The sequence below is a fragment of the Erythranthe guttata genome, chromosome 10 (assembly GCF_056151865.1).
Source record: "Erythranthe guttata isolate IM_541 chromosome 10, IM_541, whole genome shotgun sequence".
Lineage (NCBI taxonomy): Eukaryota > Viridiplantae > Streptophyta > Magnoliopsida > Lamiales > Phrymaceae > Erythranthe > Erythranthe guttata.
The window spans coordinates 5,348,467-5,366,545 of record NC_142542.1 but is presented as its reverse complement, the minus strand read 5'-3'; the positions used below and the strand labels follow the sequence as shown (position 1 = coordinate 5,366,545).

Genomic DNA, 18,079 nt, shown 5'->3' with positions numbered 1-18,079 from the left:
TTGGAATGGGCTAGTGGGCAGTGGGCTTAAGTTACAAAGTGGGCCAAATTTGTAAGAATATATATATTTTTTTTAGCCGGGTACCCGAACCCGGTAAAACCCGATTAATTAAAAAATTACCCGATCCGGCCGGGTAAAATCCGACCGGGTCGGGTCATTATCCGAATAACCCGACCCGATTGCCCACCCCTAATGGACGTGCATCCGCGGATAGGAAGTGGGGGTGTTGGGCGGCCGGGATTGATTCAGTGGTTAGGTTTTTCTTTTTCAATTATTTTTTAATTGGTTGAATATTTAATTGTTGTAATTAAATATTAACTAATGTTATTAGCGTTTTAAAACAATAATTGAAATACTTATTAAATATTGAATAATTTTTTTTAATTATTGATTCATAAAAATAAATTATTTAAAAATGCTTTTCATGATGATTATATCAAGAAAAATAATTTTTGAATAATTTTGAGAAAATAAAGTGATGAGAGAAATAAGAGACAAAAGGGTTAGAGTGAGAAATATTTTAAAGTAGAGAGAGAGTTTTTGTAATTTCTGTGCGTGATTTAGTGATTTTTAGGGTAGGATTTAGTACGCCCCTACAGGAAAACGGCATATCCCAAAAATAGGTATACGGGAACTTGGGAGAAAGGTGTTGACATGCCTATTGGCCCAGCCCAATAGACCTATATTTACTGGGTCACAGGCCCAACTTAATAGCTATTTCTACGGAGTCCCAATCATATTCAAATAAGGTTGGGCCAGAGAAAGAGGCCCATTGTATTCAAATAAGGTTGGGCCGAGAAATTGATCTCGGCCCAATCAATAAAATATAAATAGAACTTAAATCCATTTAATGAAGGTATGCTTTTTTTATTAAATCACTTTTTATACTCAAATTCTCTCGGCTATTACCGATTATCCTCACGTCTGACTTGAGCGTCGGAGGGGTTTCCGCCGGATCAACCCCTGCTTAGATTACGTGTTTTCTGTTCGCAGGATTATTAAGTTAATTAAAGTGTTTCAGGACCATCTAGCTCGTGAGCACGTGACCTACTTTGCTCTCCCAACTTTAACACCCCAGGTGATTTATTTTTAACATCATCAGGTGTAAATACAAATTATAGGGGTATATTTACAAATATGGTATATAAACATATATAAGTTTTTATTTAAGTATAAATTATAAGCTTCAAATGTAATTCGAAGTGAAACAAATCTATCGCATCTAGGATTTAAAAAAAAAATAGAAAGTTCAAGACAACGAGAAAACATCAAGTCATAATTTATTTTTTATTTATTTTTTTGATTTTTTTAATAATTATTTAAACTGAGAGGGGTGGTTTTGTAATTTTCAAATAGATTAAACGGAGTTAAAGTCTGAAAACTAATAACAATGGTTACATTGAGACAATTTTTCAAATATAGGGGCAAATCGATGCAATTATCGAGCCAAAGTAGACTTAAGTAAGTGGTATTAAATCATAAAATTATTTAGAAAAAAAAAGGTTGGTCAGTGTTAGTTATGTCATTTCAGTTGAAGCCCACACCGTGACATTTTGTCATAATTACGATCCATTATACTAGAGTATATTCCAACAAGGCTGCTGTCAATCTATGTATGTATATATTAATATAAGCTTCGTTTCGCATACGTTAATCTGCGTATGAATATTTTATTGGAACAAGCTTTCACATTTCAATTTTCACAATTCCGATTTTTTCGATTCTTTTTAAATGGAATTGACTTAGGTTAATTAAGTTTGTGGCCCAATTATTTAAAAGCATAATAATGTAGTGGGACATAAAATTTATTGCATAACGAACAAATTTTATGGTCATAGATGCTTCGCCTATTTTGTCTGAATGTACACATATGCCCTTGAGTTTTAGAGAGAGAGAGAAGAGTTTTAGAGAGATAAAATCGTATGTGATTTGGGAAGTGGGACTGACTGCACACACAGTGTACAATCAGATACTTCTCAGAAGAAAAGAGATACAGCGTTAAAAACGAAAAAACGACACCATTTTGGATCCCCATCATCTCTCTCTCTCTCTCTCTCTCTCTCTCTCTCTCTCTATATATGTGTGATTCAATCAATCAATAAATCAATCAGAATAGCCGTCTCGTTAATTTCACCTCACCATCGAGTCCTGTTGCTCTGAATTCTCTGTATAAAATGACTGATTTTTTATTTGATTTTATTTAATTAGAAATCGTTGTGTGTAGAGACGCACATTGGTGTGTATAAAATAGATAGATATATACATTGTTTATAAGTAGCGGTGGTTTGTGGAGTGTGGGCGGAGGAATTGGAGATTGGGGATGGCGGCGGCGGCGACGGCGTCTTCGTTGATGTGCTCGTGGCTAATGGCCGCTTGCATGTCAGTCGCTTGTGAAAAGGACTCCTCCGTTTCCATGCTGTCGTCGTCCAATTCGCCCCGCCTCAGCAAATGGGCGGCGCGCCGCCGGAAGAGGGCTCTTGCCAAGTGTGCGCCGGAGTTGTCCGCCGCTCCGAATCTCGTGGCCTCCTGCTTAGCCTTCGAGCCCTGCGATCAGTTCTATAAATCTTCGCATGCCTGTGAATTTTTCTTTGGCTTCGGATCGAGGAATGCTCCGGTGCATCGCAGTCGCAGAAAAATCCTTCGCCCGGCTGCTCATTCTGGTAAGATTTTTATCTCTTACTATATGACTGTATGATTGAGCTTTGTTTTAATCGACTCTTTAATTTTATGATTTTTTTATTTATTTTTTATGAATTTTCTTAATTTATTTGTAACATCAAATTTGAGATTTACTGGCATGCCTAATTACCAAGGAACTGGGTTTTGTTAGATTTAATTCTCAATATTTCGTCGTTTGGATTGGGATTTGATAATTGGCTGCCCTGCTATTTTTCATAGTTTATGCATGAAGCATGCTATCAGTTTTATTGGATGGTTATCCCCTGTCTTTCCTATGTGTGGTTATGAACGGGTGTAACCGCGAGAGATAAATTTAGCACCTACTTTAAATTTTCTCCACGGTGGGTGAAGTTTGGTTTGCAATCTTACTCTGTTTCTTGCTGCTCCCTTTTATATGGGCAAAGTGATTGTGGGTGGTTCATTTCTTATGACCTTTTTAGCTGCTGACATTTATAATTGTTTAGAGTTCTGCATGCACATGGATGGCGGCTTGTCTTCGACCCCTTTTATCATCTTGATATGTTAGATTCATTTTAGTGGGCCATTGAGTGAATCACTGCTTTCTCTCGAAACTCATGTCAATTATAGGAGAAGCAATGGCCGTATCTGTACATCCGGGCTTGGAAGTTACGACGAAGAAGAATCTTCCTACCAAGCAAAGGAGAGTGGTTGTGACAGGTATGGGAGTGGAGACACCACTGGGTCATGATCCAGATGTATTCTACAATAACCTGCTAGAAGGAGTCAGTGGCATTAGTGAGATAGAGGCTTTTGATTGTTCCCGTTATCCAACAGTATGTCTTGACTCTGGTCTTATTGTTATTATTTAAAGGTTACTGGTTTCTGATTTTGACTTGGAAGTGATTTTTACGGGAATATTTACAATTGCAGAGAATTGCTGGAGAAATCAAGTCATATTCGACAGATGGCTGGGTTGCTCCCAAACTTTCCAAAAGAATGGACAAGTTCATGCTTTACATGCTGACCGCAGGCAAGAAGGCCTTAGCTGATGGAGGAATAACGGAAGATGTCATGGAGGAATTAAATAAATCAAAATGTGGAGTGTTGATTGGTTCTGGTATGGGGGGGATGAAGGTAAGGTTAAATTATTGTTTGCACAAAAATGTGAGGAAAGGCATCTCCCTAGTACTTCATATTGTGTATTTGCAGTTAGAGATGTGATTGTTCTTGAACCACTACTTAGCATGGCCTTAGAGATATTCTTGAACCATTTCCGAGCTTATGATTCTTCGAATTAAAATGAGAATAGCTTAGTTTGATTACATGAGATCAAATCTTATTATAAATTTTTGAAGTTCATAATGAATTAAATCCTCCCTCGTATGGGCATAAGTTCTTTAAATTGAGGACTTCTAATTGTTTTGATCATGAGATTCTCTACATTCACATCATTTTATCTAGAGATGAATTTTTAACTGCCCTCTCTACTATTTTGACAGGTCTTCAATGATGCAATTGAAGCTTTGCGGGTTTCTTACAGGAAGATGAATCCATTTTGTGTACCTTTTGCAACTACAAATATGGGCTCTGCCATGCTTGCTATGGATTTGGTTACACAATTTCCTTCTTCTGAATAATTACTTGATTAACACAACCTATTGGTATCATTCTAAGCATAATTAGCTCTGTATTACAGGGATGGATGGGCCCAAATTACTCAATATCTACTGCTTGTGCAACAAGCAACTTCTGTATACTGAATGCTGCTAACCACATCATCAGAGGGGAAGCTGTAAGTCTCTTGTATTCTTCTTCCAAGTTCAAACTAGAGCTCTACAGTCTAGTTTTATTTTGTTTCTAATTCTCGGAATCACCCTGGCAAATATCTAATGATAAGTCATTTTCCCGTTCATTGTTGCGTAAGCCGTAATGTTAATGCTTGTTGACATTTTGCAGGACATGATGCTTTGTGGTGGATCAGATGCAGCAATAATACCGATTGGTAATACTCCTTTTTCTTGCTTTACATATGTTTCAAATGCTGCCATCTTCAGCTTCTAATCGTAAACTGTGGTGCAGGATTAGGAGGCTTTGTCGCATGCAGAGCACTGTCACAGAGGAACGCTGATCCCACTAAAGCCTCGCGCCCCTGGGATAGTGTAATGCTCTCTATGCTATTTCTTATCATAGGTGAAAGAATTGGATGGAACAATCTGTTGAAAGTTTGTGCTATCTCATAAATTTCATTTTTTTAATGCCTGAAATTTACCTTGCTCCATATTCCATTGTTAACATTGTTTGTTAGAACCTAGAGTACAAAGTAGAACTGTTATTTTATTATCAAATGAAATATTATTTCAGTAGCTATCTCATATTTAAAATGTTTTGCAAGAAAACAAATCATGAACTGTTTGCATTGGCTATTGAAAAATCGTTTCCCGTCCTGGAGAACAGTAGCATCACAGCTTCAAATTTTATGGTATTGGCAAACATTTGTGCTTGCAACATGCATACTCTATTTAATACCTTCAATGTCTGGATATTAGCATTTTTATATTGCATATATTCAGTCATTCGTGATCTGAGTTCTGGGTTTGTGTTACTGAGAGATTTGGATTTTATATCCCCAAGTATGGAACGACAATTATACTCACTAAGAACCATTAAGTGTTGGGTTTTGTGACTGCTAATGGAAACAAAGCAAGTTAAAGATCCATGTTCTTTTTTTATTCAACTATCACTTCCTCTCTGACTTAATTCTGGTTTTGACAGGGGCGTGACGGATTTGTTATGGGAGAAGGGGCTGGAGTATTACTTCTGGAAGAACTTGAGCATGCTAAGGTATCCTCAAACTCTAATCGGTTCAAGAGTTAATACTCTTGTTGTATATACAGATGGAATTCGCTCTTATCCTATTAACATTTGAATTAATCTCTTCAATGATACGCGGATGAGCAGAAAAGAGGTGCAACTATCTATGCTGAATTTCTTGGTGGAAGTTTCACTTGTGATGCTTATCACATGACAGAGCCTCATCCAGAAGGTACATCCTCTTTCTTTCATATCCTAGAATTAACATGTCGGAAAGTCAATATCATAGTGGGCGAGGAGTGCAATTGTATATAGATTTATATATGACCTAAGGTGTGATCATGATTGGTTTTATTGCTTAGATTGGCTGGCTTACAAAATCTTCTTCTTTAGCAGTTATGTACTATTTTTTTTTTGGCAGTTAAGTAGCTTTTGGGCTGAGTTGTTGCAAGATTTTCATTCTATTATTTTCAAATAACATTATTATTGCATTAGGTGTGATCTTTCTTGGAATGTCTTGAATAATTCTCTTTCTTGGCTTCCAAATATCCAACGATTTTGACCATCTTTAAGTTTTTATATTTTCAAAATTCAAAGTATCGCTGGCTTCTATTTTTGCTATATTTTATTGCAACATTTGCTTGACTTTTTTACCGTATGCACAAGCAGGAGCTGGTGTAATTCTATGCATAGAAAAGGCTCTGGCTCAGTCGGGAGTATCGAAGGAAGATGTGAATTACATAAATGCACATGCAACATCTACTCCAGCTGGTGATCTAAAAGAGTACCAAGCGCTTATGCGTTGTTTCGGGAAGAATCCAGAGGTTCATTTCATATTAATTGTTCATTGTAAAAGTTTTCGTTCGCAATTTTGGCTGACTCGGGTATTCTGCAGTTAAGAGTGAACTCCACAAAGTCTATGATCGGGCACTTGCTCGGTGCAGCTGGTGCTGTGGAGGCAGTTGCAACTGTGCAGGTGACATATTTAATTAGTTAGCTTGGATATGCTGCATTTATTGCTGACTCATCATTAGGACAAACTCATTTTAATAACACAACCCAGAAAAGGAAAAAAGGAACCTAGTGACGGGACTGGGGGCAGTTGCAACTTCCTATTTTGTAGGACCACTTTTGTTTATAAACGGAAAGAGAGCTAATTTTGTTATTGATCAAATGCTTAATGTGATAGAGTTTCCAGCTATTTTGTAGGACCACTTTTCTTGATGAAGGAGACATAATTAACTATTGATCAGATGATTAATCTGTAGGTTTACCGGATATTATAAGGCCAATTTTGTTAAATCTGTAGGCTGCTGTATCAGATGATTAATTTGTTGAGATTCCTACTGAATGGTATATATGCTTTCACGTCGAACCCATGCTCCCTGGTTCTCATTAATTGACGGTGTGCAATGGCATGATTCATTACATTCCACTTGTCTCGTACTTTTGCTCCACCGTTCTTGTTTCACAGCTATACATTTTAAACTGATTAGCTAATTGGAAGTTACTTGAATTTATGGTAAACGTGGATCTTATCTTTTTGTAGGCAATCCGGACAGGCTGGGTTCATCCAAATATCAATCTTGAAAATCCAGATACTGGTGTGGTATGTTTCCTTTGCCCCTAAACTCGAGAAAGTTCACGTGTAAATTAACAGTGTAATAGCATATGCCGTGTTTTGTCAATTCATTCACTTATTTGAAAGAAAATATCGTTTGTCAGAGCCACTAGTTTAGAACATGTTTAATTGCAGCTGCATATTATGTTTGGGCATTAAATAGATGGATAATCAGATGTGTGAAAACATGCAGCTGTAGGGATCTAAAAATACGGTTGAGCAATTTAATTTGATGCAGTCGGTTTATCGGTTCAATGAATCCACATAGCGTTTATTGATATAAATCAAGAATTATGCATTTAGCTAGCCAAGTTAGTTCGGTTCAGACACCATTATTGTTTCGTAAAGATGTAATACTGATGACACCATTTTTATACAGGATACAAATTTGCTGGTGGGACCGACGAAAGAACGGCTGTCGATTAAGGTGGCTTTGTCTAATTCATTCGGGTTTGGTGGCCATAATTCATCAATTTTATTTGCTCCATTTCAATAGATTTTGTGGTGCTTTATAAGTTTGGAGAAAAGAATGATGTATGGGGTATGTAATTTGATTAAAAATAAAAAATTGCTTCAGCAATTTGATTTTGATTATGATTGGCTGTTTTCAGTGTATTTGTACAACAAGAAAATTACAAAAAAAAAAAAAATTAATAATAATAAAAAAATAAATTAAATTTTGAGTAGGAATAATTGCAAACTATAACAGATGAACAGTGTCTTAGCCTTTTGCAACAACTCATTACAATGGTTGTAACATACACCACTTCTAGACTAGTATACCAACTAACAGGATTATTTATACATAAATAATTAATGTTTATTTTTTTTTATATTTATTATTATTATTTTTTTTAAATCATACATCTACAAAAGATGATATATTAAAAAGGGATGTGATAAACGTCGTTCGAGCTTTAATAATACCGTTTCGACTTCAAACATGATTTTGATCATTTTCTATTCCAAATTTTGCAAAAAGGATTTGTAGTAATCTGAGTTAGTTTTCTAATCCAACTTGAATCACCAAAATTGGATATCGGACAAGAAAGATATACATGAATCAATGGATACTATTGCCCACAACTTTGATGTATTGATGTATCTAAAATTCAAATTCATGCGCATAACTTTGTCACACGACATCCAATTTAGCGAATTTAAGTTGAATTAGAAAACTAACTCAAAGGACTACAATTTTTGTGTTTCGAATTTTGCCAAAATTAAAATAGAAATATGTCAAAATCAGGTTAAAGTCAAAATGATATTAGTAAAATTGAAACGACATTTAACATTTCAGTATTAAAAATCAATGTTTAATAGGGGGTATTTATTAAATTAAAAAAAAAACGGACGAGACATTGTTTGGCTAGTGAGCCAAATTCATATGTTTGGCTAATAAGATCCATATCTGAAATGATTTACGCGACAGCAAAATTACGAATATCGTTAACAATAGTTTTCTCTTTCTCTTTCTAAAAACCCCCAAATCCATCCAAGCCCCAAAAGCCCCCAAATTCACAAAAACCTTCAACCTCTCTCGCAAATTCTTTCAAATCCGAAAATCTCGTCAATTTGAAAGGTAATTAATAATCTAACGTAGTTATATATATTGAATTTGTGGTTAATTATGTGAAAATCCCCAAAAAATCGCAATTTGGGGCTGTTTTTAGTGTTGGGTTTTCGAATTTTCCACGCTCAAAATGGGAGTGTGAAAGCAGTTTCCACTCCTAAAACAGGCGTGGAAACTGCTTTCACACGCCCATTTTGGGCGCGGAAAATTGGTTTGGGCGTCCGGTCCGGACGCCGATTCTGGACCGGTCGTCCGGTTCAATTTTTTTTTTATCCAGTATAAATGACATTCTATATTATATTTAAATAATCTTTATCTTATGAACTCGCTCTGGCCTAGTTGGTCAGGCGTCTCGTCTGTCACGCAATAGACCCGTGTTCGTGTCTTTCCAGCAGCGTGTATTTATTATTTTTTGCCAAGTATAACAAGATCTATAAATACAATTCAATAATAATTTATTAACAAAATGGTTGTAGCCTTGTTGGTCAGGTAAGCCTATGTTTCCAAAGTAATGTCCTGTGTTCGAATCGTTATGGCAGCATAAATATATAATTTATTTTTTAAACCGGGCGTGAATCGGGGTGAATCGGGCTTTTTAGCTCCCAGTTTGGTCGTGGGTCACGTTTTAACATGAGAAAAGCTAAAATTGTAGAGTTGCAAATGGCTACAATAACATGAGTTTTGGAATGATAAATTGTAGAGAGAGAAAGAAAGAGAGTGGATTTTTTCTGATATTTTTGGGCCAATAGCGAGCCAGGCCTGGTGGGCGGCCCACAAGCCCGTTACTGGCCACGAGCCGGCCCAGTCAGTGGAGTAAAACTGAAGCTCAGCCCGTTGAATTAAATTTCTGGGCTGGCCGGGATTCACGGGCCTGGGTCGCGGGTTGTCGGCCGAGAGGCCTGGGCCAAAATTTGTTCATCACTAGGTTTGAGTCGGATTACGAAAAAACATATATGTCTGAGCCCGGGTTCGAACCGGGGACCTCTAGTGTGTGAGACTAGCGTGATAACCGACTACACCACCCAGACGTTGTTGACAATATTATCCAATTTTTATTAATGCTGGTTCACATAATTTTTCAATAATATTTATCAACTTTCGGAAATCCCATGTCAGTTATCTTAATTTACTATTACTTTTTTTCAATGAGGTCATTAACTTATTAATTAAACTATTAAATTTCACCAGTTTATTGTCTATTTTGCTGAACCAACGTAAAATTTCATAAATTTACTTCACAATCAGTTTTCTCCTTTTGATATTAGTTCTCATCCTTTTATTATCCACATCATATCTTGTTATAATATTAATGGCAAAAAGGTTTTTAAAGCCTAATTCTTATAATACTCAAATTCTAAAAACATCTCTAATTACAAAATTACCTACTCAAAGTTGGTACAATTTCAAAAAAAAGAAAAACTCCAATAGAAAACACAATTTCCAGGCACAAACCGCTAAAATTCAACTTATTTCTTCACATTCATTCAACACAAAACGAACATTAAACAAGATCCCATAAAATCAAGTTCGAAAAAGTCGAGCTCACCTGTCTGTATAAATTACTCGTTCACTTTCGAATTCTTAGGTACACACACGAAGGTTTTTTCAAGCACTAAGAATAACTTGTCCCAAGAATAAACCTTAAAAAAGAACTGTAGTAGGTGTACAATAATAATGTTACAAGAGTTGAAAAAAACCTCAATAAACCCCACAAAAATAACCGAAAGAAAAAAAACTACCAATTTCTAAATCTACAAAAACAAATCATATAACTTAATTCACCTCTTCTTTTGGTTACCTTTCTTTTTGCCCTTTCCCCGTAACACCCCGTTAACAGAAAGTGCACTTGCAACGCTTCTACCTTGAAGCTTCTTCGCTAACTGCACCACGCTCGACATACCTTTTCTAGCAGCCGCCCTATGCTCCGGCCTTCGACTCACCATTTTATGGTCAAGTGGCCAATAAGCGTAAGGCTCAAGCTTGTCTTTTCTCATTACATCACCGCCCGCCTTTTTGCTCGAATACTCCTTGCCTGTGTATGCATATCCAGATTCAGATGTTCTCCTACGTTTTTGGGTATTTCTCGTTAAGTGACTCCCAGCTTCGCTCCTTCTTCCATCTAACTCGTCAGTCTCGTCAGAAGGCATCTCTCGTTTCTTTTTCCTGTCCAACTTTTTGTACTTGCCATCTTCTTGAACAACTATACGCCCTTCTGAGTCTAAGAATGGTTCATCATCGTCCGAATCGGGCTTTTTATTTACCAACTGTGATGATCGAAGAGCAGATCTTGTTTTCTGACCGTCCAGTAAGTCGAGAGGCTCGTCGTCTAATTGGTCGAATGTGTCTTCTTGCAAGCTCTTTGCTGCCTTGCGGGTTCTCTTGGTTCTGGTTGAAGTTGTAATTATCGTTAGTGACGTAGTTCTGCAAGGGTGCTATAGTAGTAGCATCCACATGGGATTATATAAGGTAGTTATACAAAATATCTACCAACTGACCGTAACATAGTTGCTTTGGATTGTAACGCTGAGGAATGCTTGGTCCGTCGAGTAGAAATACTATTTTTGTCCTCGAATTCGTCATCACTGTTCATTTCTTCATCATCACCAAAATCAGAAAATATTTTTGTATGGTTCCATCGGCTCCTGTAGAACAGACAACAAAGTAGTTCTTAGTACAGTTGTTTTGATACAGTTATAAATATTAAAGTTCACAAATTGATTCTTTCTGAATAGTCCATTTCCGTTTTAGCTGTTGATACAGGAAAAACAGCTTCCATTTTAGCATTTAGGTTTTCTAATCGCACTCTTTTAAGTATCAATGTGTCTAACAGAAAAAGTGAATACCTGGATGTTGTCGCTTTTGAAATAACAGACTTGTCTTCTACTGATTTAGCAGACCGTTTCTTCTCTTTCCGCTCCTTGAGCTACATTTACAAGAATATAAATACACCAATAAATTTATGTCGTTCGAAAGGAAGAGAGAATTAAGCATTCTGACATCAATTACTAACAAACCTTTCTTATGTTCTTCAGTAGTTTCATATGCTCTTCAGGCATGACTTCAGTCACAGCATTCAAACCACATTTTTTTACGAGCATTTCAAGTAGCAATTTAACCTACAAAAATATATAAAACAAGGATATATTACACCTGTAAACCCAACAGAACTTCAAAGCATGAAGGTGACAATCTTAACATAAAACTTAGCTTATGGTACCACTAAGCACTTGTTAACTGGTTGCATAGCTTAACCACGTGTTAAATTACAAGAAATAACCAAAAGCAAGAACGTCAAAAACTTACTTTTGCTTTGAAATGGTTTTTGGTACTATCTTGCCAATTCAGCAATCCTTCCACCATGCTTCGCAAGTGAGTTTGTAGGCTTTCAGCTTGGGATTTGGCAACCAATACCTTCAGCAAACCTAAATTTGCCTGAAACAAATACAAAAATTTACTACCAAAAAGAATCAAACTTGCAGATTCTGACAAATTTCATTAGTACAAAAAGGTCCTATTTTTACAGTGAGGTGTACCTTGACTATTTCTTTGTTTTTTCTTTGCAGGAGGAGAAAAGTGGACGGAAGAACATTGTAAGCAGCAGAAACAAGGTCGGAGAATTCATAAGCCAAACGAGCTAAGCCTGTCATTGCAGCACTAATCATATGAGGAGTCTCCCCGGCCAGACCACCAGCAACCTATATAAGAGAAACAAACAAGATTACAAAAAATTGATATGGCAGAAGTATGTCTCCATGAGCATGAGATCAAGTACCATGTTAAAAAAATGGGCCAATTTCTCTTTCTGGCCGCCTTTCTCCTCATCACCGCATGCATGACCAATCTGGACAAGAATCTCATAGGCTCTATTTCTTGTTTTCTTGTTAGCCTAGCAAGACAATAACCATAAGAAGCAGCATTTATTAACCACAATACAAATTGATAAACAAGCACGATCAAGGAATATCCTTAGGACCAGAAAAAAAAATATTCATTAAGTGAGGTTATTTATTTGGCAATATCGATAAATGAATCTTTATTGTTTAGATTGTATATTTACAATTTTTTTCTTATGATGAGTATTTTAATTACATTTAAGGACAGTAAGGCAAAATAAAGGCAATGTAATAGTCAACAAATTAAAGCATATAAAGTAATGTACTAAGTACATCTTTGAATTTCCATGGAATATTCTATACCCTTCATGCGGGTGGTAAAAGTAATATATTAAGGAAAGATATTTTAGTTGTCACTATACATTATATGTTTTTCTTTTAGAAGAAATGCTTCTTATATGAAAATTGTTTGAGATGAAATATTTTTGTTTATTATATATATGTTTACATGGGGCCTTTTAAGGATTCAAAAAAAAATTAATCTAACACATTTCACGAGGTTATTCATTTAGTCCCTTTGCCCAAGTCGAGACCGGAGAAAACTATTCATTTAGCGAATTTATTCATTTATCGGGGTCTTACTGTATGCACTAAACATAAATATGTCAAAACGATTAACTCCAGTGTCATTCAGTATTTGATGCTGTACCGAAGAATGTTTTTTCCACAACAATTTTCAGTTCATTTGAATTGAATAAGAATCTCATTTCAGTCGACTGCTTCAGATTGTAACATAATGAGACTACCACCATTCGTCCTAGTTCCAAGGGAAATGTAATTTCATAAAAAATTCAGTACCCCATCCATCATAGCAGAACAAATAAGTATTAATATACGTAAACAGAGCATCCAGAACTGTCAGGACGTACCTCCTTTAGGGCTAATACAATTTCAGTAAGGAAGGAAGCAGTAATTTCTTGCCTCCTCTGTTCAGATCCTTCCTGCAAGCATAGCCATGCTAAAACTAAGCAACAACTTCAAGCGTGAACTCATATCAGAATATGAATCTACAGCTTATTACCTTAGAAACATGGATGATCAAGAAGTACAAACAGTCAAGCCTGTATCGTTTAGCAGAAAAATGACAAGAGGGAAGCACTTCAATCATCAAACTGAGCACCTTTTCGAGGTTTCGCGAGATATAATCATCAGAGTGCTGTCAATGTAAATTTGATTCACGACATCAGCCCAAATGTGTAGAAAATTCAATAACGATAATATATTGTCCACCAACAGGAGTGCAGACTGAAGTACGCTTATTCAAATATTTTTAACCAAAAACAAGTTAGCAACAGGGCCACCACTAAACTATCCAATGATCCAAACGAAGAAAAAAAAGACTTTTACATCTAAAAAAGTTATTTTTTCTTAGGGAGTATTTGAGCACCTGAAATATCAATGATAGTACTCTATAGGCCTTTTTCTGAATCAACCCATCAGTGTCCTGGCACACGGAAAATATATATTAGACTTTAGTATAACACTGCTCACATCTAAAAGATATATTAATCTTCCATCACAGCACAATGGTTAGTGGTGCAAAAAGGAATAAAAACGAACCTTCAATACATTTTCGGCAGCAACAAAGAGAACATCAATTTCCTCGCAATTTAAGCCAGGTAAAAAGGAAACTGCAAGGTCAAATAACTGTGCCCTGCATACAAGAAAATACTATGTAAGAACCAATTCGCTAGGAAATAACTTCCAGAGTCCTAATTTATGCATGCAAGCTGCAGGCAAGAAAATGGGATATGGTTATACGGCACCAAACGGCCCACCTGGCTGTTGACAATGAATCTTCGTGGGACGAGTTATCAATCTGCATGGAATCTGAATTTGAGGAGTTCCTTTGTACTCCAGCCTCCTTTGTCAACTTCAGAAGGTTCTGCATGGTTTTCTTGAAAAACAATGTGACCACCTTTTTATCTGATATTGATGCAAGTTCACTGATTGCAGACTGCAAGAATAAGCAAGTCGTGAGAAAAATAATGAATTTAATTATCCAACTTGTAGCTTGTGGGCATATTAGCTGCATAGCATGTGCAGAAAGCAAGTTTATACTAATGTTTTAAAAATCAAGTTTGTATCTTTTTGTGCAGAAAGCAAATTCCATAAAATAAAATGTTTAACCAGCCTGGATACACAATTACTGTGCAAAAGAATTAGTGGACTTGCCAGCAAAACGCCACCAGTTTCTTTAGAAGATTCAGAATATACTCCAGTAAGAACGACCAACAAGTCACGAGCAGATGACCTCAACGTAGTCAAGTTAGAGCCGGCAACTTCTGCAGTATACAGGGCAATAGCTCGTTTTTCTGAGATGCCTATTTCAGTATTCGGGGTATTCTCTTTCCCTTCCAGTATTCTCTTATTCTGCTGGATAAGGATCTGCAAGCTGGAACATATTATACCACGGACATCAGGTTCTTCTTTAAGAGCAGTACATAACTCTATCTTCAGACCCTTAAAACTTTCAGCAGTATCAACGGGGTAGTTGCAAAATGACGGTAGCAGTGACCACAAGGAGTACACAATTCCATCAGCACTTCTCGCTGAATAAGTTTTTCCTTCCTGCTGGAGCTGGAATAAATAATGCTTATTTAGTACATAGCATAAAAAAGATTATAAGTTAATGAAAGTACTCTCAAAGATATTCATACCACTGCAGATTTCCGCTTCATTTTTCCAACCATGGGTAAAATCAACGTGGTAAAGAAATTCAAATCAGCACCAACGGTGTACTGTTTTAGAATTGGAAAAAGCCAATGATTGCTCTCGGTTAGATCTTCAACTTCCAATTTGAGAGGTAGAACACTCAAAAAATCCTCCGGTCCCATAGCACCAAGAGCTGTTCCGATACACTCATGCAGCTGCCAAAATTAATTATAGAACTATTTATAACCTTGTACTGATTATAATGGCAAGAATGGTGTCCGGACAAATAAAATTCTACACTGCAACATAGTGCACAAAACAAACATCAATGGCTAGAAACTACATCATGTCCGGAATTTCACAGAAAAGAAACTCATTCCAAATCCATATACACTAAAATGTAATATAATGTGTGATACTTTAATATACATCCACAAATTCCCAATGGTTGAGATTTAAAACATGGCAACTTAAGGCAGGCTACATAATTATAGTTCATCAAATTAGTTCCTTTGATGAAATTACCTGTTTCCTGAAAGTGACGTCTCCATCTGGCGAATTTTGCATTTCGGCTAAACTCTCGAGTGTTTTTTTCATAAAGTAAGAAGAATATTTACCTGCAATGCAAAATAGCAGTAAGCGCCTTTATTTCAAATGAATCCAGACTCTCTTCCAATGATATCAGACGAATGAAATTCAAAAGTGAAAATGGGATAAATTTCGTATAGTTTTTGCGTAAATGAATGATGAATAACGTATTTGGTAGATATTGTTTGCAATCAGATACTAGTGAACTTGTTTATAAAACTATATATATATACATATATATATATATATATATATATATACATATATATATATATATATACATATATATATATATATATATATATATATATATATATATATATATATATATATATATATATATATTAATATTTGTGAGAGCGTTAAATAAAATAAACATATAAATTAGTTGTAGAGAATTTTTTCTAAGATATAATATGAAATGAGCACATAAACTAGTGCAATTACCTAATTTGTCAAACATGGTTGAAACAATTTGAAATGACATATCCAAGACAGCCTCATAGTGATAGCTGAGCAGGCTTTCAACAGTTGCACAAACTTTTTCTATGACAGATCCAGATTTCCTTGGTCCCGAATTGGCACCGACTGTAATCTCATCTACACCCTGTTTGATCAAGCTCTCGTCAATACATGAATCAATTAAGCTCTTAAATGTTGCCACAGCTGCTACCAAAGCCTCCTCGTGTTCAGAAACCAAAACATCTGACCAATGGCCCAAAAGAAAAAATTAGTATACAGCACTTAAGTATGGAAACTATTTTTTACGCATAAGCCCATAAAAAAACAAAGGGAAAGGAAAGGAAACCATGAACTAATTAACCTTGTAGTGCACTGAACACAACTGGAAGCTTGACAACACAAATTTGCCTGTCGAGTGAATAAACTTTTTTCATCCCGGTGTCTAGCAAGCGACAAGTGAATGTTATGCTATCACCAGATGACTCATCCGACGAGACTGAGGTAGCTAAGGAACATAATAGATCAACTAGGACTTCAGCAGGAATTTCTCCAACCGAATGGAGACACAGGGCATTCAGACCATCTGATATGCGTCTAGTAATCATGGGATATCTCAGTTGCAATAGAGTTTTGAAGTAGTTCAAGATAGTTGTAGATGATTTTGACGACATATAAGGAAGACAAATTTTTAGAGCATCCAGAATGTAAAGGAGCTCCTGCGCCCCTTTGGGCTCTTCCGAAACACTTTCTTTTGATCCTCCGGCAATTAAAAGAAACCTCTCGAGCACATTAGTAATGGTTTCACTAGCAGGTGCAAGCACTGGTGCTGACTGAAAATTCTGCAGGACTTCACGTAGATATAAATGTGATTGTTTCCTTACCTGTGTTTGACCCAAACGGTGTTCAGAGAGATAAATTGAAATAATTTAGGGTAATGCATTGAAAAAGAATCAGCTATACGTAAAACGCAATCAGTCATCAAGTGAACCAATGTACTGATTTCAACAATTTAAATCTTCTCCTCAACAACAAGAAACGCGTAAAAATTCAGATAAAACGAAACAATTATCACATAAATAAAGAATATATATAAATCGTGCAAACCTTGGGGCGATCATCGGTCATGTAACCGACGAGAAATCCGTAGAGCTGCGACACATCTTCCCACACTGCCTTCTCACTGACGATCAGCAATCGTGAGATACACTTTATCGCAGGCACAACGCCGTCAACTCCAATTGATTTCATTCGAAGTACACGGGTCAGAAGCTCGGATAGGTAAGCGTGCTGCGTTTTTAGGGCAGAAAGGGGATATCTGTCAACGACGAGTGACAGAATGGTAAGCATAGGGTCGAGGAGGTGCCCCGCGGCATCGGTGCTTGACGAGAGGCGGTCCAGGGACGAGCACGTGACGCGGAAGTAGACGGCGGCGGTGCGGGGGAGGTTCCGGTCAATCAGTTCCTGCGACATGGTGCCGATGCTGTTGCAGACGTGTGTGTGGTGCTCGTTGCTTCTATTGCTGAACTGAGAGATTACGGCGGCGCAAAAATCGTCGCCGGAGTGCTGCGCCGGTCGCGTCGTCTCCATTTCGACGCCTTCCATGACGGCCGGAGGGAATTTAGGGGCGGCAGCGCGCAGGATTGTAGGGTTTTAGCAGTGGGAAGAAGATTTTGTTGAGCGTTTTTAGGTTAAAATAACAAAAAACAAAAGATAAATTCTTTTAACACGATTTATTGAGGTACAATAAAAGTAGTATTGTAAATAAATAAATTAACACAAATTCAAAAAAAAAAAATTATTTATTTATTTATTAATTTTGTTTGATAATTAAAAGAA

The 18,079-nt window shown here is 36.5% G+C and overlaps 2 protein-coding genes and 1 non-coding gene across 3 annotated transcripts; 1 reads left to right on the top strand and 2 right to left on the bottom strand.

Moving 5' to 3' along the window:
• Positions 1-1,631: 1,631 nt before the first annotated feature.
• Positions 1,632-7,666, top strand: LOC105970977 (3-oxoacyl-[acyl-carrier-protein] synthase II, chloroplastic). Its single transcript, XM_012995819.2, has 13 exons — positions 1,632-2,660; positions 3,268-3,473; positions 3,571-3,774; positions 4,140-4,250; positions 4,337-4,432; positions 4,597-4,642; positions 4,720-4,799; positions 5,413-5,481; positions 5,599-5,683; positions 6,121-6,275; positions 6,347-6,427; positions 7,001-7,060; positions 7,452-7,666. The coding sequence occupies exons 1-13, from the start codon at positions 2,321-2,323 to the stop codon at positions 7,566-7,568; spliced, it is 1,650 nt and encodes a 549-aa protein (XP_012851273.1). The 5' UTR covers positions 1,632-2,320; the 3' UTR covers positions 7,569-7,666.
• Positions 7,667-9,599: 1,933 nt separating this feature from the next.
• On the bottom strand, positions 9,600-9,673 carry TRNAV-CAC (transfer RNA valine (anticodon CAC)). The gene has a single exon. It is a non-coding gene; the product is annotated as a tRNA-Val (tRNA).
• A 493-nt stretch (positions 9,674-10,166) lies between these two features.
• On the bottom strand, positions 10,167-17,985 carry LOC105970941 (ARM repeat superfamily protein). The gene is made up of 18 exons (XM_088824400.1): positions 17,348-17,985; positions 16,605-17,124; positions 16,229-16,486; positions 15,719-15,810; positions 15,199-15,408; positions 14,714-15,118; positions 14,317-14,495; positions 14,099-14,192; positions 13,926-13,982; positions 13,560-13,694; positions 13,408-13,479; positions 12,418-12,531; positions 12,179-12,340; positions 11,949-12,077; positions 11,660-11,761; positions 11,489-11,568; positions 11,141-11,287; positions 10,167-11,030 (listed from the first exon to the last, which is right to left on the bottom strand). The coding sequence occupies exons 1-18, from the start codon at positions 17,843-17,845 to the stop codon at positions 10,424-10,426; spliced, it is 3,861 nt and encodes a 1,286-aa protein (XP_088680526.1). The 5' UTR covers positions 17,846-17,985; the 3' UTR covers positions 10,167-10,423.
• Between the last annotated feature and the right edge of the window lie 94 nt (positions 17,986-18,079).

Excerpts from the sequence above, each read along its gene's own strand:
- LOC105970977 (XM_012995819.2), top strand. The coding sequence starts at position 2,321 with ATGGCGGCGGCGGCGACGGCGTCTTCGTTGATGTGCTCGTGGCTAATG. Across the intron at positions 4,643-4,719 it reads TGCAGCAATAATACCGATTG|GATTAGGAGGCTTTGTCGCA; the intron begins GTAATACTCCTT and ends ACTGTGGTGCAG. Across the intron at positions 6,276-6,346 it reads GTTTCGGGAAGAATCCAGAG|TTAAGAGTGAACTCCACAAA; the intron begins GTTCATTTCATA and ends GGTATTCTGCAG.
- LOC105970941 (XM_088824400.1), bottom strand. The coding sequence starts at position 17,845 with ATGGAAGGCGTCGAAATGGAGACGACGCGACCGGCGCAGCACTCCGGC. Across the intron at positions 14,496-14,713 it reads AAACTGGTGGCGTTTTGCTG|TCTGCAATCAGTGAACTTGC; the intron begins GCAAGTCCACTA and ends TTATTCTTGCAG. Across the intron at positions 13,480-13,559 it reads TGATCATCCATGTTTCTAAG|GAAGGATCTGAACAGAGGAG; the intron begins GTAATAAGCTGT and ends CTATGCTTGCAG.